The following is a 25,365-nucleotide window of genomic DNA, read 5'->3' as shown; positions in this document are numbered from 1 at the left end:
CTACATATGGTAAAGATTATTATTTTAACTTTGTTTTTATGGGTTATTGAAAATAACTATTAAAAATTGGAGTTGGGGCTGGCCTGATGGCCGAGTAGTTAAGTTTGCATGCTCTGCTTCAGCAGCCCAGGGTTTTGCTGGTTCGGATCCTGGGCGCGGACACGGCACCGCTCATCAGGCCACACTGAGGCGGCGTCCCACATAGCACAACCAGAGGCACTCACAACTAGAATATACAGCTAAGTACTGGGGGGCTTTGAGGAGAAGAAGAAGAAAAAAAGAGAGGGAGAAGATTGGTAGCAGATGTTAGCTCAGGTGCCAATCTTTAAAAAAAAAAATTGGGGCAAAGTAACTGACCAACACAAGGATGGTAAACAGTTACTCTAGCAGATTTATATTCCTATTTTTTAAAGCGATACGTAAACACAATAGAGAAGATGCATTTTATACATGTGATGCATCGTCATTCCTGTGGCTGCCACATTTTTGTATTGATAGTAATTCAGATCTCCTCCCTACCTAGTTCTCTATTTAAAAAATTGTTTAAATCAGAAAACAGACAAAATCCTGTGCCATTTCTGGTGTTAACTAAAATCAGTTTATGTAGATCAGATTTCTATCAGAAAGCTTGTCTTGCCTTGTCCCCTTCAGGTGATAGTTGCATACAAAATGAGAAAACCTGAAGGTCCTTCTTTTCTGAGCCTTCCCTTTCATTTAAGGTAAATTTCTCTTTCGAAGTCATTTGATGCAGAGGCCAGGAGCAAGGATTCTGGAGCCCTACTGCCTGGGTTTGAATCCTGGCCTTGCTACTTCCTGACTGTGTGACCTGTGGCAGGTGCAGTGTCTTATTCGCCTCATGAGGATGATAGGAGCAGTACATGTCTTATAGGATTGCCATAAGGATCAAATAAGTACTAGTGCCTAGAATACAGAAAACACTTTGTAAATAGTCATCATTATTGCACAACCTAAGTTTTATTCAATGGTTATGTTACTGAAGTATTATATACCTATGCATAAATGTACTTGTATCATAAGTTTTCAGCTTAGTGAAATGTCATAAGCTGAACAATCCTGTGTAATCAGCACATGAGTCATGACACAGAAACTAGTACCTCAAAAGCCCTCGTTACACCTTCTAGGCATATCCCTCCGTAAGAGTAACCAGGATCCTGACTCGGATTAGTTTTGTTAATGGCTATTTGTTACACTTTGATATTGTAGCAACTGACAAGGGATTTATTGTAATAGGATTTCATTTTTTATTTAATATCTAAGACAAACCTATTTGCTGATTAATCTTTTAATATTTGTAATAATGAATAAAATACATATAAATACAATATATAACATATAAAGTATAATATATAAGAATAAATCATAATATTTTAATATATTTTGTTTTCTAGGTTGAAAAAACTCCTTGAACAAGAAAAGGCTTACCAAGCCCGTAAAGAAAAGGAAAATGCCAAGCGGCTCAATAAACTAAGAGATGAGCTTGTGAAACTCAAGTCCTTTGCACTCATGCTGGTGGATGAAAGGCAAATGCATATTGAGCAACTTGGTCTGCAAAGCCAGAAAGTCCAGGATCTTACCCAGAAACTGAGGGAAGAAGAAGAGAAGCTCAAGGCCGTTACTTCCAAATCCAAGGAAGACAGGCAGAGGCTGCTCCGGTTAGAAGCGGACTTTGAACACAAGGCTTCGAGGTTTTCCCAGGAGCATGAAGAGATGAACGCGAAGCTGGCTAACCAAGAGTCTCACAATAGGCAGCTCAGACTCAAGCTGGTCGGCTTAACTCAGAGAATCGAGGAGCTGGAAGAGACCAACAAAAATCTTCAAAAGGCAGAGGAAGAACTTCAGGAATTAAGAGAGAAAATTGCCAAAGGGGAATGCGGCAACTCCAGCCTCATGGCAGAAGTGGAAAATCTCCGCAAGCGCGTGCTTGAAATGGAGGGTAAAGATGAGGAGATCACTAAAACTGAGTCCCAGTGCAGGGAACTGAGGAAGAAGCTGCAAGAAGAAGAACACCACAGTCGGGAGCTCAAACTTGAAGTTGAGAAGTTACAGAAGAGAATGTCTGAACTGGAAAAATTGGAAGAAGCATTTAGCAAGAGTAAATCTGAATGCACCCAGCTACATTTAAATCTGGAGAAAGAAAAGAACTTAACCAAAGACCTGCTAAATGAATTGGAGGTGGTCAAGAGTCGAGTTAAAGAACTGGAATGTTCTGAAAGTAGATTGGAAAAAGCTGAATTAAGCCTAAAAGATGATCTTACAAAGTTGAAGTCATTTACCGTGATGCTGGTTGATGAAAGGAAAAATATGATGGAAAAAATAAAGCAAGAAGAGAGAAAAGTGGATGGACTCAATAAAAATTTTAAGGTAGAACAAGGAAAGGTTATGGATGTAACTGAAAAATTAATTGAAGAAAGCAAGAAGCTTTTAAAACTGAAATCCGAAATGGAGGAAAAGGTATACAATTTGACAAAAGAGAGAGATGAGTTAATAGGCAAGCTGAAAAGTGAAGAAGAAAAATCCTCTGAATTAAGCTGCAGTGTTGACTTATTAAAGAAGAGACTTGATGGGCTAGGGGAAGTCGAAAGAGAAATAACCAGAGGAAGGTCTCGAAAAGGACCTGAGCTTATCTGCCCAGAAGATAACAAGATTAAGGAACTAACCCTTGAAATTGAGAGACTGAAGAAACGTCTCCAGCAGTTGGAGGTGGTCGAAGGGGATTTGATGAAGACAGAGGATGAGTATGATCAGCTGGAGCAGAAATTTAGAACTGAGCAGGATAAGGCTAACTTCCTCTCTCAACAACTGGAGGAGATAAAGCACCAAATTGCCAAGAATAAAGCAATAGAGAAGGGCGAGGCTGTGAGTCAGGAAGCTGAGCTGAGACACAGATTTAGGTTGGAAGAAGCTAAAAGTCGAGACTTGAAAGCGGAAGTGCAAGCTCTTAAAGAGAAGATTCATGAATTAATGAACAAAGAAGATCAGCTTTCTCAGCTCCAAGTGGATTATTCGGTGCTTCAACAAAGATTTATGGAAGAAGAAAATAAGAACAAGAACATGGGGCAGGAAGTCCTCAATCTGACCAAAGAGTTGGAGCTTTCGAAGCGTTACAGCAGAGCTCTTCGACCCAGTGTGAATGGAAGAAGAATGGTGGACATTCCTGTGACGTCGACTGGAGTTCAGACTGATGCTGTCAGCAGTGAGGTGGCGGAGGAAGAAACGCCAGCAGTATTTATACGGAAATCCTTTCAAGAAGAGAATCATATCATGAGTAATCTTCGCCAGGTGGGATTGAAGAAACCTATGGAACGATCCTCCGTTCTAGACAGGTATCCTCCAGCAGCAAATGAGCTCACTATGAGAAAGTCTTGGATTCCATGGATGAGAAAAAGGGAAAACGGGCCCCCGATGTCTCAAGAGAAAGGGCCTCGAACAAACTCCAGTCCAGGACACCCAGGAGAGCTGGTTCTTTCGCCAAAGCAGGGCCAGCCCCTGCATATCCGAGTGACCCCAGACCACGAGAACAGTACCGCGACTTTGGAGATAACGAGCCCGACATCCGAAGAATTTTTTTCTAGTACCACTGTCATTCCTACCTTAGGGAATCAGAAACCAAGAATAACCATTATTCCGTCACCAAATGTTATGTCTCAAAAACCAAAAAGTGGAGACACTACTCTTGGCACAGAACGAGCCATGTCCCCAGTCACAATTACGACGTTTTCCAGAGAGAAGACGCCAGAAAGTGGAAGAGGCGCGTTTGCCGACAGGCCCACATCCCCCATTCAGATAATGACAGTGTCTACATCAGCAGCTCCAGCTGAGATTGCTGTCTCTCCCGAAGCCCAGGACATGCCCATGGGAAGGACTGTCCTCAAAGTCACCCCAGAGAAACAGACTGTTCCGACTCCAGTGCGGAAATACAACTCCAATGCCAATATCATAACTACGGAAGACAACAAAATTCACATTCACTTAGGTTCGCAGTTTAAACGATCCCCTGGGACTTCAGCTGACGGAGCAAGTCCAGTTATTACCGTCCGACCTGTCAACGTGACAGCTGAAAAGGAGGTTTCCACTGGTACCGTCCTTCGCTCCCCCAGGAACCATCTCTCGTCCCGCCCTGGCGCGAGCAAAGTGACGAGCACTATCACCATCACGCCGGCCACCACCGCACCCACCCGAGGAACCCAGTCAGTGGTGAGTGCCGCAGGCTCCGCGGCGCGGTTATAGAAGAGCATGCACTATTTAGATATTAATTTAAACTAATAGACTAGAATTTATGATTCCTAGACTCCGAACAAATACTACAGCATATTTTGGAAACTCTTAAGAAAGACAGGAAGCTTATTATTTAAGTATAGAAACTGTGGCTTATTTTCCCATATCTTCACTATAATTTGTTTTAATTCTCTGTGTATCAACATAGACTCAAGACAGACTTCAAAGTGTGAATTACTAATTGCTTTGCCGGTAAAGCTTTTTGTTAGTGGCTCTATCAGAGCCGAATAGCATTCAGAACTGCTCACCCTGCTCAAATGGTTCAGTCTTGCTTTTTAGGCAACACGGAGCCCAGCTTAGTCTTGCAGGGTTGCTTCTCTCTGATGATTTTTCTAAAAAGACAGTGGAGGTGTAAGTTGTAACTCAGAGCAGAGTTTCTGCTGGAACATCTTATTTCCTATTTAAGGGTCAGATCAAGACAACGTTCTTGATCTTCTATAGCAACATTTTGGACTACCGATTAAACTCCCTAGGAATTAGGATTTCAGAACAACTCTCTAAGATTTCTGAGGCCTGAACAATGGCCGCCTTATTTCAGGTATATCAGATTCCATAAAATCAAGGACAAAAAAACCCTTTAGGACACCTTAGAAACTGGATAATGAGGCTAGTTCATTTGAGCATTTATTCATCAACACTTATTATTAGCTACCCTTTAGGTACTGGGTTAGGTGCCAGTACAAAGAGGACCAGTGGAAGTTCTCTGCTTAGTGGGGGCAGGAGTGGAACCTACTTTTGGATCTATGATAGAGGTATGTACAAAGGAACCATCAGAGAGGTTTCACAGAGGAGATTTTCATAGATAAGGAGAGGTTTTCGAGAAGGGAAAGGGAAGGGGTATGTAGAGAGAACAGCGTGTGCAAAGGTCCGGCAGTGTGAAGGAGCCTGGCATGGGGGAATGGTGAGCAGACACGTTGTGCTGCAGCAGCTGGGCGTGGAGACAAAATGGAGAGGCAAACCAGGGCCAGGTAGTGAAGAGACGCGCGTGTTTTATTATGAAACTGACATTTCATGTCATAAACAGACAAAGGGAGCCATTGAAAGGGTAATGAATGATTTAAAAATTACATTATGTTTTAGAAAGAAATGTCTATAAAACAGTTCAAAAGATAAATTGGAGGGTACAGAGGCTAAGGACAGGGACGCTGTTGCAATTCTCTAGGCCAGAGATAGTGTAGGCTTGAACTATTGTAGTGAAAATGAGGACAGAGATATATTGAAGATAGAATTGTAGGTTCCATGACAAATTGGGTATAGATGGTGGCTCTGAAGTTTCTGGCTAGGCTGTATGGGTGCACAGAATGAGGAACATAGGGGGACTACTGTTCAGGGGAGAAGATAAGTCATGTCTGAGGCATGTTATATTTGAGATGCCCGAGGGACACTGGAAATGTCTAGCAAGTCGTTGGAAATACAGATCTGTATTACCAGAGAGCACTGAAGACTCCAGGTCCTAAGGCTCATCAACACATGAGTGATAACTGAGGTGATTCTCAGGGTGAATGTCAAAAATTAAAAGAGGGCTGAGGATGGAGCATGGTGACACCCACATTTAGAGGGCAGGCAAGCTAGAACGAGGAGCTATGGAGAGACCGAAGAGGAGCCGTCAGAGACAGGAGGTGAACGGGTGAGACTCAGGTAAGATACCACAGGAGAAGAGTCTTAGGAGCGCTTCAGGAAGGAGGGTGTCATCAGCAGGAACAATAAAAAGTGAGGAGAATCTGGCATGGTCAGGAGGTGAAGGGAGAGCGGAGGGCGGCCTCAACTGATGAAAAGTGGAGGTAGTTTGGAGGACGGTAGGAGTCAAGTTGCCTGAGTCGATGCCAGGCGGCCTCTCTTTTCTCTGTGAAACAGGAGTTGAGGTCCTCTTCAGTCAGGGTGGCGGAGGTGGGTTAGGGCCTTGAGAAAAGAGAGAAGTTTGGCACAGATGTTTCAGGAGAGGGAAAAGGGAGGCGTCACAGTGGACTAGACACCGACTCCAAGCTTCTGACGCTAATTTTGTCTGGAGAGGGGCTGTCTCTGGGGGCTCCTGTGTGGCAAGCGTCCTGCTGCTGTTCAGACTGATGGCTATCCAGGGGAAACTCACCCAGATCTCCCTGTTTCTCTGTATTTTCTCTTCTACAGTCAGGACAAGACGGGTCATCCCAGCGGCCTACACCCACCCGCATTCCTATGTCAAAAGGTATGAAAGCAGGAAAGCCAGTAGTGGCAGCCCCAGGAGCAGGAAATCTGACCAAATTCGAGCCTCGAGCTGAGACTCAGTCTATGAAAATAGAGCTGAAGAAATCTGCAGCCGGCAGCGCTACCTCTCTTGGAGGGGGGAAGGGCTGAGGGCAGTGGCGGAGGGGGTATGTTGTGCGGATGCTACTGGTGCCGTGAAGACGAAACCTCGTCTGTTCGTGCCAACTCTTTACATGTACTAACTGAAGTTTTAAATATTTTGTTTATAAAATAATCAACTAACAGCCATGTGTCTTTCCTATTTTGTGAATTTGTTTGGACGCTGGGGAACAGAACTAACTAGCAAAACTACTGTTTGCTGTGTGCTTTGCTGAGGTTGCTGGGCCTGAGGCAGGGCCTGACTTCTAGTCCCAGTTTTGCATCTAGAAAGTGGAGCCATCAGTTAACCCATCAGAGCCCCAGTTTCTTTGTCAGTAAGATATGGGGGCTGGAGCATATCCTAAAGCCAGCCCCCATATTTCCTAATTGTAAATCAAATTTAATAGCCCTTGTTCCACAATAATTGTTTTTTCAAAAATTCTATTATGAAATAGGAAATAGTTTAGCAATTTTCATTTACCTCTATCAAATCCTGAATTTGCTTCATGTGCTGGAAAAAAAATCTCTGAGCTATCACAGAGCCTGGACCTCTAAAGTGTTGCAAAAATGAAAGCCCCTGAGACAATTTCAGGAGGTGATCTGAATGTAAAATAAAATGGAAATGAAATATGGAATCCTAAAAACAGAGTTTTACTTATTTGTGTGTGTCTGTGTGTACTGTAGAGGTTTTGGCCATCGCCAAAATATTCCCAGAATTCCACAGACAGTGACTTTGGCACCGTCCCTGCCAGACTCGTACCCATGCCAGTGTGCAGTTGACTGAGCCTGGGGAGCAGCTTGAGCAGAGCTGCTGATGGCCCTTATAGCACCACAGAGGCTGTGATGGATAGAAAATGGAGGAAAGTAAGTTCTGAGACCTTAATGCCAAGAGAGAAAAATGACAGCATGCATAGCTTAATTGAATTCAAATATTTCCCTCAGTTAAATGTGGACTTTACTTGCAAATATAGAACCAGTTCATGATTGTGTGTGTGGTGTGGAGAAGTGAATTATTATTATTCCTGTCAGTTTTACTTGTGTGTTTATCATTTTCATTAATTTTAAGCATGTTTTAATAAGCATGAAACAGTGTGTGAATGCAAAATGGCAGGTGTCTTTGTAAGATTAACGTGTTGAAGTGGACACTGCTGCGTAGTCACACAACCACAGTGAGCCCAGGGCCAATAACCTGCAGCTTAGCATCTGAGGGCTCACAGAGGCAGCACCTTTGTGGAAATTTTTCAGCCAATTGGGTGAACTTTCCAAAAATAGAACAACTACAAAAGTACAGGTTATTTTTTTCACTTCTGAATTGTGAGGGCACCGAAATTATTTGATAGTCACTGCTCTTGATATTTGGGAAAAGGCAGAGTTTTTACAAAGAGATATGATTGGTTTTTCGCCTGCGAATCATCTGCTTCATGGTAAAGAGGCCTCTCTGAGCTCTCTCTGTGCCAGCTTCCTGTCCCTGCCGAGCTGGGGCTTCAACTCCAGCCGTGGGGGTGGCCTCCTGTACTCCGTCACTTCAAGGAGACCTCTGTGCCTGCAGGCCATCAGTTCTCAGTAGATATGTATGAAAAATTGTTGAACAACCACGGCAGACGCACCATAATAATGGGATTTCAGGGCTGGCCCTGTGGCCGAATGGTTGAGTTCACACGCTCAGCTTCAGCAGCCCAGGGTTTTGCCAGTTCGGATCCTGGGCATGAATCTAGCACCACCCATCAGGCCACGCTGAGGTGGTGTCCCACAGAGCACAACCAGAAGGACCTACAACTAGAATACACAACTAGGTACTGGGGGGCTTTGGGGAGAAAAAGAAGAAAAAAAAGAAGATTGGCAACAGATGTTAGCTCAGGGCCAATCTTTAAAAAAAACCAAACAATAAAAAAAATGGGATTTCAAGGTAGGAGAAAGGCACTAAGAAAAAAAAGACTATGAAATATGAATTTGAACAAGTTTAAACAGGAGATCGTGCTATTTCGAATACTGACCTGTATTTTTTTAAAAGGGAATTTTTTCCCCTTTTGTAACATGGACAGCCATCCCTTTGAAAAACAAGGATATTCACTGTTTCTCGATTGCCTCCTTGGCAGTGAGGGTTTAGTGTTACTGTACCAAAAGATACTGTAATGGAGCAGATGAAGGTGTCAGAAGACGGAAGCACTGCGCTCCTTCTGGCTCTGCTGGCTGTCCTGCAGCGATGTGTACCATGGTCCTCCTGTCACCGCCGCTGTTCTCGTTCTCACCTGCTCACCCCGTGCTTACGTTGTTTCTGCCTAGAAGTCCGTACCGTCTGCAGGGAGAGCCTCCGAAAGGCTTAATGGTGCATGTACAGGATGTTCATGCATCTGGATCTTGGAACGGAGCCACTGCAAAACACAACTGCTCAGAAAACTTGTCAGAACAACACATGTTCCCTTTTCAGAAAAGATAAAGAGCAATCGCCATGGCGGCTTTTCTTTGTAGTTTTAGAACCAACTCTACATTTCTTGGATAGTTTTTTTTTAAACCACGTATTAGAAATGAAATCCACTGGGGATAGGAGGTGGAGGGTTAAATGCACTCCAGCTCCAGCTTCCAGTTGTGAGTACAATGTTTGTAAGATGCAGTTTCATGTGCTTTTATAAGAATGAGTGGGATTAAAAACTGAGCCTTTTCCCTATCCTGGAACAGAGTGTTGTGTAGGAAAATAAAAGGGGTCTCACCGGGGCTGCTGTGTACAGCTGCTGCTCAGGTCCCACCCTGGGGAGTGGCGGGGGTGCCGTTCCACAGATTTCACTGTGATGGCGCCCCCTGGGCATGTGCAGCGCACAGTCGGCCGCCACAGGCGACACCTTGGTCTCCCCACCTGAGAATGATCTTCCTGTGTTGACTATCGCAGCACACTACAATGGTGGCCGTTTAGCAGTCATAGCACCAGAAACGTTCCCGTTTGGGACACGGCCCTAAGGGTATTTAGCATTTCTTGAAAATGACCTTCCTGTCTAAGTCACCTGCTTAAACAAAGTCATTTAGTTTCTACTGGCATTTTTCTTATATTTTCAGTGAGGACAGATTAATGGGTGGCAATGGAGCTCTCTAGAAATTTTGGTGTATTCATTAAGGTAGGGTGTTACCGGATCGCTTACTTGAATGTCTTCAAGAAAGAAGTCAAGAAATAGCTTTGATGTGTAGTGTGGGAAGAGTATAATTTCAGGGAAATGAAAACATGTCCAAAAATGTAAGATATACAAATATTTGAATTTCTCATTCCCTCATAGATTCAGAATACTGGGGAAAGAGTAAAACTTTCCTGACTGGCAACACTCCAGGGACATCAGATAAGAAGAGCATGTTCATATGGGAGGCTGGAGGCAGAGAGGGAAGAAGTAACAAGATGGGCACAGAGAGGGTTCCCCAGTAAACCAGAGCATAGGATTCCAAAATTTCCCCAACCCAGATGAAGTTCAGTGTTTCCCTCCTACCTCCTCCTCCAGGGAGTCGTCAGTGGTTACCTCCTCATCTCCTGCTCTTTCAACTTCTCCTTTTCCCCTGTTACCTCCACACAGGGCATGAGGGTGCTCTGGCCTCTTCCATTTGAGCACAGTTCTTGCTTCAGCTGTGCAATCCTCCATAGCTGCTGCCCTGTCTCCTTCCTGCCCGGTTAAGCCGATGACAAGAACACTCAACCTTTGCTGCTTCCACTTCCACGCTTCCGATTTATTCTTTAATTACTTTTTATTTTGTTAAAGTAATTTGTATTCATAGTTAAAATATCAACCAGTGCTAAAAGACAATGAAAATACAGTTTTGCTGCCTGGAGAAAATAATTTCTAACTCTTAGCTATTCTGATACTTTCTTCCATCTTGCTAAATAATATGCTTGTACTCTGACTTTTTATTTATCAATTTTAGATATCTTCTGTCTTCCCATTGTTGTTTCGATTGTTGAAGATTTAGTACTTTCTTGTGCCCCCTCTTCTCTTTTCCCCAACTTACCAGTATGATTACGTAACACAGTTTTTGATAAATCAGCAGTCTGTATTTGCATGTTCATATATTTGTATGTTTACAGTGTACATTTAAACATTGTTCCTTGCTGAGCCAAGTAGTGTACTATGATTATGTTTCCTGCCTGTTACCGCTTTTCCCCCCTTCAACAGAATAATCACTTTAATTTTTCACCTGCTTGGTTTTCTATGTATCTATTTTTATTTTTTCCAAATGCTCCAATAGATCTGCCAAACGCCTATTCGTAATTTTCCAAATGCTGAGACACATCGGTTTCTCATTTTTCCCTGGAGGCCTCCCGATCCAGCCTTCTGCTTCCCTACTTAGTCTGGATTGCTGGCCTCCAGGCTGCTGCTCAGCTGTTGTCCTGCTGCCTGTGTTCAATCCTGTTTCCTGGATTTCCTATCTTCTTCTACTTCTTTTGCTTACCCACCTGTCTGTCTGCCTTTCTGTTTACCTATCTATCTACCTATCTGTCTGTCTTTTGAAGTACATCTTCCAGTAGTTTCTACAGAGAAGAAAAATCCTCCAGTAAGCTCCTTGAGGCAGGCTACCTGCATCCAGGGAACAGGCCAGGGTAGGTGAGATGGAGAATCCCACAGTTCAGTGTGTAAACTTTTTCATTCTCCTGCATTCAGTCTATGCTGTTCGTTCTTCTACCAAGGTCCAGAACTTAGTTTTTTCAGAAAGTAAATCTCAGGTCTCTGGTAAGGGTCAACATAGTCTGAGGTTATGCTCTTCTCCCTCCGTGACCAAGACATCTAATGTCCTTTGGTTTTCCTCTGACCTCTCTGTATCACCTCAATCTCCCTTGCTGGCTCCTTATTTTATGCATACATCTTAAGGGTTGTAGTTCCCCTCATCTCTATCAAAAGCCATCTTCCTACACTACATGCTCGTTCTGGTTATTTTATGCACTCCCATGTCTTCAATTTATCCCCCAAATGTTGATGACTACCAAACCTCTATCTCCAAATGTGCATCCAACTCTGTCCTGTATGTCTGTAACTTACCTTGTTTAAAAGCCATTCGCAACACCTCCTGCCTCCCTCTTCCCAGTCCTCTCCTCCTCTTATTATTCCCCACCTCAGCAGGGGTATCCTGACCCACTCAGTCACCAAAGCTAGAAACCTGGTAGCTGTTTTAGGCTCCTCCTTCTCCCTCACCCATCAAATCTCGCATATTCTAACCCCTAACTCCTCTAGCAGCTGAACTCACATCTTCATATGTCCTGCTGCTGCCTGAGTTGAGGTTTTAATTACTCCTCATCTGCATTACTCTGAAATTCTGCTAACTGGTCTCGTAATCTCCAGCCTCAAACTCTCTGATTCATTTTTCATTTTGTTTTCCAAAATGCAAGGTCATCATACCACTCCTCTATCTGAAAACCCTCCAAAGGTTCCTTGTTACCTACAGAATACAATGCCAACTCCTTGGGTTGGCACTCGAGGCTTTCTCTGGCCTGGCTCTCTACCCTACTCCTCTGAGCATCCCTCCCTTTCCGATGTCTGGACTCTTGCCCCCAGGCCCACAGAATGGCTTGCATAGCAGGCCAGCCCACCTCTTCTTGACTTGCTCAACTTGCTCCTTCTCCCTGGATTGCCCTTTCCTGTACTTTTCTTTCTGGTTCTTGTGCCCTTCTCTGTTCAAAATCTCTTTTAAAACCTTGCATCCACTGGGAAGATGAACCCTGATTTCAGAATCTAACCTGGGGTGTAAAGCCTGTTCATTGCTGTAAAAAACTTGGCACTTACTGTAGAGAAAAAACCCCCAGCAGTTGAAGGATGGCTGGAAGTTGGGGAAGAAAGGTGTTCTTACTTCCTCCCTTTGTCTTCAATGCAAACCTGTGGGAATGACGTGGAAGGAACTGACAAATATGTGAGAATATGGAGGTAATTAGATGGAATTAGAGGAAATCCAGGTACTGTCATTCTGGATAGTGCAAGTTACTTCTATTTCCTTCCAAAGGCACCATGGCAGGTAATGGATGCAAAACAGCTAGAAGTCCTGGACTGGGGAGTTCTTGCCTCTGAAGCCATCACACTTATGGAGAACGAGGGGGCCCTAGAGCTTTCTATGAAGTATAAACATTCTTGAATGAATTACAAATGGCCCCTTCCTCAACCTCTCTGATTCCCCAGAGAAGCATGGCGGGCACTCCAGGAAAGAGAAAGTTTCAGGTGATTTGTCATTCTCTTCAGGTTCATGAAGGACCCTCTAAAACAGGTCAGAGAGGCTCTCAGTTTAAAGGACCAAACAGGGGCCAGCCCCGTCGCCGAGTGGTTAAGTTCGCGTGCTCCGCTGCAGCAGCCCAGGGGCCGGATCTTGGGCGCAGACATGGCACCACTTGTGAGGCCATGTTGAGGCGGCGTCCCATATGCCACAACTAGAAGGACCTGCAACTAAGATATACAACCATGTACCGGGGTGGGGATTTGGGGAGATAAAGCAGAAAAAAAAAAAAAAAAAAAAGATTGGCCACAGTTGTTAGCTCAGGTGCCAATCTTTAAAAAATAAATAAATAAATAAAGGACCAAACAACATCGCCAATAAGCAGGATTTGGATTTAGGATTGATATCAAGGTGAACATCCAGAGAAGGTGGATTGCTGAACAATGAACTAGAAACCTGAGATAGAACTGAAAACCAGGAGACCAGGGTGAGGTTACGTACCCTTTGGCAGATCACCTTACCCTGGCTTTTGGTTTAGCATTTAGCTAAAATCTTTTATGATTCTGGTGTTCCTCCTTATAGTCATAATATGATACGCTTCACTATTGTTTAGCAAGCAACTTAAAAGATTCTCTCATAACGCTTTTCCTAAGAACTAATGATTAATTGCTTATCTAGCAAAAGTAGTTTTGGCTTCTCTACTTATGCTAATATTATGTATGTGTGATGGACAGAATTGGAAGTCAAGTGCTGGTTAGAGCTGAACTTTAGAGGTCAAGAAGATAATTATCTCTATGATTAACAATGAAAAACAAAAACAAAACAAGAAAAGCCCTGAGGTTTAGCGATGTCTAACCTAAGATTAGACATCTCTAATCTTTGATTTGGATCAATATGTCAGTCTTCAGTTTCTCCCAGTACATTATTCGCTATTTCATATGATGAAACTACTTCAAATGAGCAAAGTGCATATTCATACATAGACTAAATTAACACACACACTCACTGGGCCAAAATAATATTGCCAAAGGATTTTGAGATATTGAGATATCTACACAGAAACTATATGTGTAAAAGTTCTCTTAACGGTGCTTTGATGAATACTATTGTCTTTACCTGAAAAGCACAATGCCCTTCTCAATATTCACACATAATGTTATTTTCCATGCTATTCTGTGACCAGCCTAGACTTAGCTCAACCCGGCATTTAGAATCTGTGTCCACACAGGTAGAACCTGAGCATGCTTGGCTCAATACGTACCTATTTCCCACCGTTCAGTTTTCATTCACAATTAGTGTTATATGTGGGAGAACTAGTTTCAGTTTGCTTGCATCTGGGAAACGGTAATCTGTGTGAGAGATAAGGGTTAGCTTGCCTGAAAGAGAAGTTACCAGTCAAAACTGTGATTATTGGTAACTCCTGCAACCTGGGGAGTAAGGATATGATTTGGGCTGATGATGGAGTGGGAAATGTTTTGGAAGGAAGCAAATAAACTATTAGGTGGTAGAGAAACACCCGAGAGAGTTTGTATCATTTGGTTCAAAAGTTTCCTCAAGCAAATGACAGAACTGATTAGCAGAAATATTTTTAATTAGCTGAGCTGAATCCAAAAGAAAGAATACAAGTCCAAGTCAACAGAGGAAGTTTATTGGACTTCCTATTTAAAACAGATGTTTTATGAGAACTCTGATTAATTTCTGAATGTGATAATAACAGCAGTTTATGAAAAGTCAATAATATCCAGGCATTTCCACTCTAAAAGGTGCACAGAATGTAGGACATTTTTGCAGGTGGATCAATCACCCTGCGGGCAGGAAGTTCAAAGCTGGGGTTTGGTAGCTGGTGGAGAGGAAGAACCCCCGAGGAAGAGGTCCTGGGAGGCAGGCAGCAGTGGAACCTGGGAAGCAGGCCATCAGGCAGCAAAACTGATGCAAAATCCAGGAGGAAATGTTTTCTGTGAGTTGGTGCAGTTTCCTGTGGATGAAGCAGCCCCGTTAGCTGATGCAAAGTCCTGCTATAAACTGAACTTCTACTATTTTTCGTCTTTGGTGTGTGAACTTTGAGGTTACCTATTAAAGTGATTTGGTCTCACCTACTAGAGTAGATTTTCAAAATTCAGAGCTCAAGCGTTCCCTTGCAGAGAGTTTGGCAGAGAATAACCATTTGCATTGCTTGGGAGGAAGGCATTGACTTCCAGGGAGTACATCTTTCCTCCTCTAAAGCCAAGGAGTTCTCCGGGGAGGAATCAGAATTCCAATTTGTTGGCAGGTTGTCCCGTTCTAGCACTCAAGAGACAGTCTTCCCCACAATTTCTCCCTCAATCCCATCTTGTGTATACAGCTTTGGCTCTCAAGTCATCTGGCTGGCCAAGAGTTTTGAGATACCACCCAAGGAGGATGGATAGTTAGTAAGGTCAGAAGTCAAGTGTAATTAGGAATCGATAATATGTTGAACTTTCTTTCCATGGAAGTTATCTAATAGCTAGTGGAATAAAAGAATGAATTCATAAACCACATCATTTCGCAATAGGATCATAAATACAACTATGTATTTAATGTGTTACCTGAAGTTTCTTAAGGAAAAAACATCAAGATAACATTTGAGAGGAAGACATAGAGGAAAATGTCTGTAAGCGCATTTTGGTAAACTACTAATGTCAAAAATACTTAAAAATCCAGTGTCCCCATGTGTATATGTTGATTAAGATTTAGAAGCTTTTTTTCTTCTTCCAATTAGAAAAAAAGAAATTATATTATTAAATGTCTGCACCTCAGAGGACCCCAAATTTAAATGCTTTGCTATTTTGAGTTTGCTGACAGAGGTGGTAATTAACTACGGCCAGCCTTTGGTCTCAATCTGCCTGTTATATACTCTACAAATTACTAATGTCAAAAAAATAGTATCTGTAAAAAGAGAAAAATTATTGCAGAATTATCCTTGATTTTATTGAAGTCATTTGAGAAGCCTCAAATGACCTATATTTGGGTTTTATTCTGAGATGAAATTAAGACAGAGTAGAGGATGGAATAAGATTTGCTCACTGACTTTGTAACTTCAATAAAATTCATAATATTATATTGTACTAAATCATAAAAAGACATGAAGAGACTTGGGAATACGGCCTTTTTTTTCTTTTTAACATAAATAATGGCATTAGTTCCCAAAGCTGTTTTTCTTTTTTTTGCTGGCAATCGTGAACTTCACATGTATCAGATAGTTTTGCTATGTAATGAGTCACCTCAAAATTTAATGGCTTAAAACAACATTTTTTATTTCTCACAATTTTGTATATTGGCTGGGCGATTCTCATCTGAGTCAGTTTACAGATTTGGGGAAAGTATAGATATGTTTCAATTAATAGAGCCACTATTATATAAATCTTGTCTTACTATCCCTAGAAACAAGATGAAATATATCTCCCTGTATTTAAAACAAAATAACTTGGGCTTAATTGTCTTCTTTTAAATAAAGTTTATGTGCATAAATATTAAATACCATCCTTTTTTATAAAGTAGAATTAAATAAGATAAATTCTGTTATTTGGCATTGTCAAGTATTCTTGAGACATTCTTTTTAATGTCATAATCTGCTTAATAGCGTTAGTATATATACCATGCATGGATTATCAGTTTGTTAATTTAAATATAATAATAAAATATGATGGTCCAAGACGTTGTTTCTTCTATGTATGGACTCTTTTTCCATATGTATTTTCACCAACTACTAATTCTGAAAAGCTGCTATTATTATGGAGATTACAAGCGCTAGGATTAAGAGAAGGCAACTCCAGGATGTGAGGTCTGCACCCTAGAGGTGAGAGAAGCAGGTACTGTAGCAACACACAATGTTAGCCCCCAGCTGATCTCCTACAGCCTCCTTCTGCAGGAGGAAACAAAGGCTCCGCATTCTGCTTACATCCACAATAAGAACAACTCTGGATCCACTCTTTTAATTCTATGTTTTCTATGCTTTCTTAAGGGAGGAAAATGGGGAAGATACTTTAATTCTACAAAGGAGATTTGAGACCTAGTCTTTTTCATTCCTTGAAACCTACTACAGAAATTATAAAAAGTGTTGAATGAGAAATAACATTTTAATTCTTAGACCTTGATTTTTAACTACTTAACATTTTAATTAGTGTTTTTAGTTTTTGCCTGAAGATTTTGATATGTTAATTTTTAGGTGTTGAAAGCATTTGAAGCTACAATTTTCCAGTGGAAGAAACGAGAACGATTTTTAAGGGTTTCTGGGATAGTGAAAAATCATATGTATGTCTTAAAAGCTTTACAAGACCTTGATAGCTAAATATTATTAAGTATATAAAAAATTTATATATTTCATTTTACTCTGCTTTCATATCTGTTTTACCCCAAATTCAATTTGAGAGGTTGAGGGAAGGAATGGAAATATCTCCACCTAGTGGTCAGCATGAAGTAAAGTTAATGAAACCAAATTAAGAAAACATTTTCTTTTTGACAGAGGATCATCCACTGTACATAATTAGTGCGAACCTATAAGTCTATGACATAATGTGCTTTAATTAACATTTACTTAGATGTTAGTTACCTAAGTGAAAATAAAATGTAAATAGTAAGTGTTTGCAATTAAAGTGAAAATAATAGATGGCAGTTTCCTCATGTTCTTGATAAACCTTGACATTAGTTTCTATACTTAGAACACTGCCAAATGTTGACAGGGAGGTAACATGTCTTCCAGGTGGAGAAACTGAGGCTCACTCGTTTCTTTTCTCTGGTCTTTATGAGCTCAGTCATGGCAGGACTCTGTCCCATTTTGCTAACTAATGTATTTCCATGCCTAGCACAGTGATGGGGGCACGTAGTGGGGCCTCAGTAAATAGTCCTTGAACGATAGAATGAAAAAAATGATGGCAAAGGTTCACGAAGGCATAAAGGTTAGTATAAAAAGTGAAATTGATCAAGTAAATATAAATATTACACACTCATAATATGGCTGCTACTGTTCCAATTACTATCTCAATGTATTTATTTACTGTTATAAGAATGAATCTAGATTTAAAAGCACATAGAGAATTATGCAAAAAGAAGCAGTCAGAGACAAAAGTGAGTCACCTGTGTTTAGTGACTTCTTAGGAATAAAAAATGAATATTTCCTTATTAAAACTCAAATCCACACACATAAAGAAATTAAAAGTATGTGAATATTGTTCAGAACAGAAAGAGTGAGGCTGGAAAAACAAGAGTTCCTTCTAGGAATTAGTTTGATTCCCACTATGGGACTTACATAAAGTACTTACTGTCTTTGTGTTCAGATCTTTCCTTGTGTAAAATCGATCTAATATTGTCAGAATATCACAGTTTCTAAAAGGCTTTAAGAATTTTGAGGGAAAAGCACATATGCCATATATATAAAGAAGTTATCAGGAATAGTAAAGAACTGCAGGAGAAGCTGTTGGGCTCATGTATCTGCTTTTGTTTTGTTGTTTAACGTCCATGGTCTTTTAGTGAAATGATGTGGTATTGATCCTCACATAAACTACTGATTTGAGTTCCAGTTTAATTGAAAATGCCGTTATCTTTCTTCTCTTTATAGAAAGCATCATCATTCACCAGTTACGTATGAACTCCAGATGAAATGGTAAACCAAGCACACACTGCGTGTGCACCTCCTCTGAATCCCTGTTGAACGGATAGTATCTCTACAACCCTTCGTCGTCACTAAGGTCCTCTATGCTACTGATCACTACTGGAAATATTTTTCTTCTTCCAGTGAATTTTTTTTGAGGATATAATGTAAAAGCTGAAAATGGTGTTGCTGATAATATGAAAACAGGTAGCAAGAGCAACTCAATCTTTGTGTCAAAAGTAATTTCTGCTCCTTTTGAAAGCTTTCAGGTCCATGGGCACATGCTATGTAATTTATTTTTATAATACACTTTGTAATGTGATTTTTTTTCCTAAAGTGTCTCCTTTTTCATAGTCTAAGGCACATATATCTGTAGAATACACTATCAGTTCTTCAAAATATTGGTATTGGTGCATTCAACCCAGTAACCTATAATTATTTTCTTTTATCAATTTGTTCTTTCTGAAGAAAAGAAAGTACAACATTCTCTATATTTCCCGGGGTGAACTGAAGAGGTAAACAGAAGCAAGAGGTTCTGGAAGAAGTTGTATTAGTGCTCACACAATGCCGTGGTTCTGATCATGGTTCAACACTAGCAAATAATGCTCTGATTTAAGAGTTTAATTTGAAATACTTAAAGCCAGTTTTTAAAGCTGCTCTTTGTAGTTTTCTGTGCCCAAATCCCTGGATGAACTGATTTTCATATGGAACAAATTAATAAAAGGAAATGTATGAGTTTAACCAGTGAGGGCTATAAAAACGGCTTCCACTGGCAGTTCAGTTATACTTCTGTTTGCTTATTTACTTACATGTACAGGACTTATCATAAGGACTGTGATATCAAGATATTTCTCACAATCTACCCAAAAGAAAGCCTGAAAATAAAAACTGACCTAGATAATATCAGTGTCTTTTAAAAAAATGGTGAGAGAAGTCTCCAGATAAATAACTCTTTTTTTCTTGATTCATAGGATTTGGACAGGTTTTCATAATCACATATAGGCTGGAGAATACGTTCTTTAGAGATCAAAAGCACAACACGCATTACTCAAAACTCGATGTTGGAGCTGCTGTTGAACTTAGTTTTAAGTGAAAAAGTGTACCTGAAACCCTCGTAACATAGTTTTTCAAAGCCTTTGTTAATGTGGACATGTTTTCAAGAAGGTCTTTATAAAGCTCATGTAACTTCACTGAGATGAAAGAAGGAATGCTTCTGAATGTTATGAGGACATGTAATACTCTTGGCCCATTTCTCCAGTCCAGAGGGTGCACCCAGGTTTATATGCCCATAAAGGGGAGTCCACACTGAATTTCAGAATAGAAAAATTAATTTTGCATTTCCTCCCCTATGTAATTCTGGAAGGTGTTAAGGTATACCTTGTGGAATTAGCAAATCATATTCAGTAGGTATTATAAATTAAATAACTATATTTTATGTAAAATTATTTTGATTTTTCTAAGTACAAGAAATGCTACAGTAGGTTTGTCCTAGCTTGAATGATTATGAACACATCACATAACCTGCAGGGCTTTCAATTACTGATTAAGAAAACTAGAGCGTGTATGTGTGAAGATTTAACAAATTGTTATTGGTTTTGTTTTCTGAAAGTGTTTCTGAACAGTAATGACATTTTCAATTAGAAAAGGGGTTTATTTAGTATTCTTATATATTTTGATTCACAGTTAAGATCCCTATTTGCTAATGTTTATACTTCTGATGGCAAAAATATTCTGATACATCACAGATTAGCACTTGAAGCAAATAACTTCTTCTCAACTTGTGGGAATTTTATTACACTAATAGTGAAAAGGCTATGAAGAGATTTGACTTCTTGACTTTAACATATTGCAAGTAATTTATGTATATTTGGATCTAAAGTTTTTATTTCTCCCGGATTTATAATGAAATTTGTTCCTTGCAATGCGGAGTGAGAACGATGGTTCAATAGGAATCACTTGGATGGATGCTGAGCTTTTCTCTGCCTATGCTTTGATTAAGTCCTCTGCTTAAACTCAAATGGAACCTGAGTGACAGATGAGTAAAATTAATTGAAAATTGTTTTAAAATAAAATAGGATATTAAAAATTAACAGAAAATAGAAAACACCAAATAGTCATATCCTTATCCAATGAATAAACAAACGAGATCACAAATGGTCATATCCCAATATCCACTCCAGTTGAAAAATTTGCCTCCACATGCAATCTTCGCACCATCCTAGGCTCATAGTATTTCTATATCTTTTATTGTAAGTAACTCTCCAATCATCAATATGAAGGAGAATTAGTTTTGAATGGAATAATTTTGTTTTTGGAAATATAATCATAATCAGTGTTTCCAGCTTAAGGCACAAAAATTGAACTAATCCATTATTTTACTCTTTTCTTTTTGATTAGAGAGTTTTTTGAGGGTATCTTCTGCACAGATTTTTTTCCCCAGTATTTCATGAAATATTAGAGTTTGGTGAACATAGCGGATACAGTAAATATTCCAGATATTAGATGCCTAGAATGTTCACAAAATGTGAAGAATTAATTGTATCTTAGGAAAACTATAAAAAAAAATTCATGTTGTGGAATATCTAGCTTAAGCATTAACAGACACACCAACACAATTGAAATAATTCACAGCTTCTAAAAATCAGTGACAGAGCAAGAGTAAATGAGGTGTTAGATGATGTAAATATGTTTGCATGCTTTCTCTTTATGCTGTGGTTGACTCTTCCTGGAAATAAAAAACATAGCAAAAGTAGGCTGTGTTCATGAATGTGAGAAGCAACAATTCTAAAAATAACAAAATGCAAAATAGAAGTTTAAAAAAATGTAACTGGCACCTGACACATATATTCCCCCCTGGACTCCAGTGCTACACCTCTGCTAAAAATACTGATTAGAGGGTAAAGAGGAACAACAACAAAAATTGTTGAGTTTCATGGAATTAACTTTGCTTAGTGCCCATTAGTATTTTATTTTCTTAAATATTCAGCATTTACTCCATAACTTGATGATGACAACTGTGTTACCTAAGGAGAATGCTGCAGATTCGTAAATTTGAACAGAAATGTTTATAGGTGTCACGACATGATACATTTATTTTCTGGGATTGCTTTTTGTTTATGTTATTTGGGTAATTTTACCTTACCATTCACAGATTTTGTTATTTCAACAGTGCAGATTTGTATTTATGTAATCTAGATTTTGCTTTAAATCATCAGATGTTAGCTTCTCCAATATAAGAGGCTTACATTGTGATCAGATATTCTTAAAAGTCTTGCAGGTTTAATGGATTTTCAAAAGCAAAAAAAGTGCACTGAAAAATTATGGAGTTACATTCTATTTTCACAGCATTCTCAATTTTGCCTTCTTTAAGTTTTATTAAGTACATGAGAAGTTTATTATTTTCACTACAGCCAAGTGAATTCATGGATGTGTACTTGTCTTTTATACGAATGTAATATCCTGCTTTCAGTTCTTCACAGGTTATTGAAATTATTTAACCAATTAAGACATTCTCTGTGTTATTTCCAAAGTCAACTATGTTTATGAAAATCTCACCAGAGAAAAATAACCATTGTGATATAAAAGCATTGTGCAATATTCTTCTTTGAGTTGGAACATAATAGTCATAAAATTAAAATAATTTAAAATGAGTAGCCAACCTTCTTTTTATTTGAAATTGTTTGCTTTAAAATAGTTTTCACTTCTGCATTTCATATTTTCTTAAAAATATGGTGTTAGTGTTTGTCACTGAGAACAAGCAAAAGAGGTACAGCAGATCTGCCAAAATGAGAGATGCTTTTCCTCTGAGTTACATCATAGTTTGATTCTTTAGTAAGATGAAAACCACAAGACATCAAGATGGAAACTGGTTACAGGGTTTTCCTCACCCCTTGATCCTCACCGAATGCACTGTCACTCACTCACTCCACTCCCTTCTGCTGTCAATCTAGAAGCAGATTACTCGCTAGGGCAAACACTCCCGAGGTTTGCCAGCAGTTCACAGCCAGGCTCCTGCAGAGGCAGTGGGGTGATGGTCTCAGCAAAGTGGGATGAGGATGATAGTGAGCCTGTGCTCTGACCTCCTATTTATTAGCCTTGTACCAATAATGGTGGTCATAGCCATAGCCAATCCTAACTTACCTTTGCCTTATTTGGGACAAAGGAATGGGTTTCTCCTGTTTATTATTTAAAGATATACATATCAAAAAAACAGGCAAGGATGATATTTAAACAAAGAATCCACAGGAAAGTTGTAGATGTCTCATCCACAGCACAGCTCTGTGGCCTCTCTTGGAGAAGTGGACCCCTTTGGTGCCCCTGGTTTAACAGCACTGGCTAAAAGTCATTGTCTGTTCATTTCATGACTTCCCACGAAGGGGAAGGGGTCTCGGGATTTCCACCATATTTGCTCAAATGGATTTGTTCACCTTGAGCCCTGGGCTGGAGTCCCCCTTTAATGAGCACCAGGCTTTTCCCTTGTGTAGAGAAATTGGAGTAACTTCCCTGGCCCCATGCTTCTTGGCGACAGGGCACATTGCGCCATACTCTTTTCTTTGTTTTTTTTGAATGTCATTAAAATCTACTTTTGAAATTTGTATTTAATGACACCTCAAGGAACCTATGAGAGAGGTCAAGCACTGAGGCCTCCCTTCAACTGGGGCAGCCCTCACTGACTATGTGGTTCCAGACATAGCGACCTGATCCACAGATAACAGTTGCAACCAAGATCCCTGGAGCTCCCAGATAATTTGTCTGTAAAGATAATCAGTCCTCCTTTAGCTTCTCCTGGCATTATTTCCAGCATTTCTTTCAGAGATAAGCATCTCTAAAGAGAAAATCCTTTTCTTTCCCTGCAGGAGTCCATTTGTCCCATTCTGCCTTACATTGACTGCACCGGTGTAGAAAGCTGTCTTCCCCAGTTTGCCTGTAAGCTTCTTAAAGGCAGGACTTGCAAGGTACTGGATAAATGTTAGCAAAGGGCAATATAATTCCTTCTAGGGAGAGGCCTTTTCCCATTCTCCTTCCAGCTGTCTTATCTCCTTTCCCCCAGTCTTCACAGACATTTTCCATGACCATAACCACATTCTCATTTTTGGCCTTTCTCACACGCCGTGGGCACTTCTTTCTTCTCTTTGGGAGCAAGGCATATGTTTAGTCAAAATGGCAGGGTATTTTGTAGGCACCTGATTATTGACTCCTAACCCCAAAGGTTGCTCCTTTAGGAATACTAGCTGAGCCGGGGTATTCTGTGCTAGATCTTCCTCTAATTGATTCTTCCCTTGTGGAAACCTCTGCCCAATGAAGGTTTCAGATGCAGAATATCTGGATTAAACAAGACAAGACTCTCAATAATCACTGATTCGAAGGGAAGATACGCTCTCTGCAAAGACAAAAGGCCCTCATTATATCAGACCACCAGATGGTCTATGCTACCCCAACAAGAGAAGTGTGTTCAGTCATTTTTGATTCACAAAGAGGCCAAGCATTGTTTCCTACATAGAGCATTGGTGCAAGTAGGCTGTGGGACAAATGGACTATATAAGCTAACAAATGGATTACCTCTGAGAAATGGAGGGTACAAGATCTCTGTTTCCTGGGCAACGATCTAAGATCTTGCTTGAGAAAAAGAACATGATTAGCCAGGGTCTTGTAAATCATTAATAATAAGTGTAGTACAAGGTTCAACTTTCTCATTGTTCCTTTATTTTTGATCCCATTCTTTCCTGGGTGGAGACTATAATATCAATCTTTTCTTGGTGTTCTGAGACCAATTCCAATGTGTGGGGAGGGGAGTCCTCACCCATACAACCAAGCAATTCTTGGATACCAGCAGAGTGTCAGAGAGTTCAATTCAATTCTGACACTACCTGGAGATAGCATCAGACTCCACAGTTTGCGGGCTCAGTCCTACAGGACTGCCTCTCGCCCGCCCTTCCCCTCAGATGCCAATTGCAAGTCCAAGTTGTTACCTGTACTTCTGACCAACTGGCTATAAATCAGGTTCCCGCTACCCGCTCCTTGGGTTTGGTTAATTGCTAGAATGGCTCACAGAACTCATTGAAACATTTTTTTTTTAAGATTTTATTTTTTTCCTTTTTCTCCCTAAAGCCCCCCGGTACATAGTTGTATATTCTTCGTTGTGGGTCCCTCTAGTTGCGGCATGTGGGACGCTGCCTCAGCGTGGTTCGATGAGCAGTGCCATGTCCGCGCCCAGGACTCGAACCAACGAAACACTGGACTACGCGTGAACTTAACCACTCGGCCACGGGGCCAGCCCCTCATTGAAACATTTTACTTACTAGATTACCAGTTTATTATGAAAGGATATAGCTCAGGAACATGCAGATAGAAGAGATGCATAGGCAAGATATGGGGAAAGGGCATGGAGCTTCTCTGCTCTCTCCCAGTGCACCACGTTCCCAAACTTTCCATGTGTTCACCAACCTGGAAACTCTCCAAACCCTCCCCTCTAGGGTTTTTATGGAGGCTTCATTACATAGTCATGACTGACTAAATCACTGGTCATTGGTGATTGTTTCAACCTCCAGCCCCTCTCCCCTTCTCAGAGGTTGAGGGGTGCGACTGAAAGTGCCAACCCTCTAATCACATGTTGGCTCCACTGGCAACCGGCCCCATTCTTAGGTGTTTTCCAAATGTCACCTCATTAATATAACAAGACACCCTTACTGCTCTCATCACTTAGGAAATTCCAAGGGTTTTAGGAGCTCTGTGCTGGAAAGGGAGACCAAGACCAAATAGAGTCATCCCTTGGTATTCTCGGGGGATTGGTTCCAGGACTCCCCTCTGATACCAAAATTCATGGATACTCAAGTCCCTTATATAAAATGGCACAGTATTTGTGTATACCTATGCACATCCTCTTGTATACTTTAAATCATCTCTAGATTACTTATAATACCTAACACAATGTGAATGCTATGTAAATAGTTGTTATACGGAGGTGTTTAGGGAATAACGAC

At 40.5% G+C, this 25,365-nt stretch overlaps 1 protein-coding gene across 5 annotated transcripts in view; it reads left to right on the top strand.

Moving 5' to 3' along the window:
• The window catches only part of FILIP1 (filamin A interacting protein 1), a 193,866-nt gene extending 171,831 nt beyond the window's left edge, over positions 1-22,035 (top strand). For 3 of the 5 annotated variants that reach the window (XM_014868638.3, XM_070496413.1, XM_044757470.2), the window contains 2 exons: positions 1,410-4,215; positions 6,421-9,264. In XM_014868638.3, the coding sequence (XP_014724124.1) occupies positions 1,410-4,215; positions 6,421-6,627 (3,013 nt within the window). In that variant the 3' untranslated portion in view covers positions 6,628-9,264. Of the gene's footprint in view, positions 1-1,409; positions 4,216-6,420; positions 9,265-18,352 lie in introns of those variants that run through there. The other 2 variants (XM_014868640.3, XM_014868639.3) reach the window with 2 other exon arrangements.
• The last annotated feature ends 3,330 nt before the right edge of the window (positions 22,036-25,365 follow it).

The sequence above is a fragment of the Equus asinus genome, chromosome 24 (assembly GCF_041296235.1).
Source record: "Equus asinus isolate D_3611 breed Donkey chromosome 24, EquAss-T2T_v2, whole genome shotgun sequence".
Lineage (NCBI taxonomy): Eukaryota > Metazoa > Chordata > Mammalia > Perissodactyla > Equidae > Equus > Equus asinus.
This window is presented reverse-complemented; position numbering and strand designations above follow the sequence as displayed.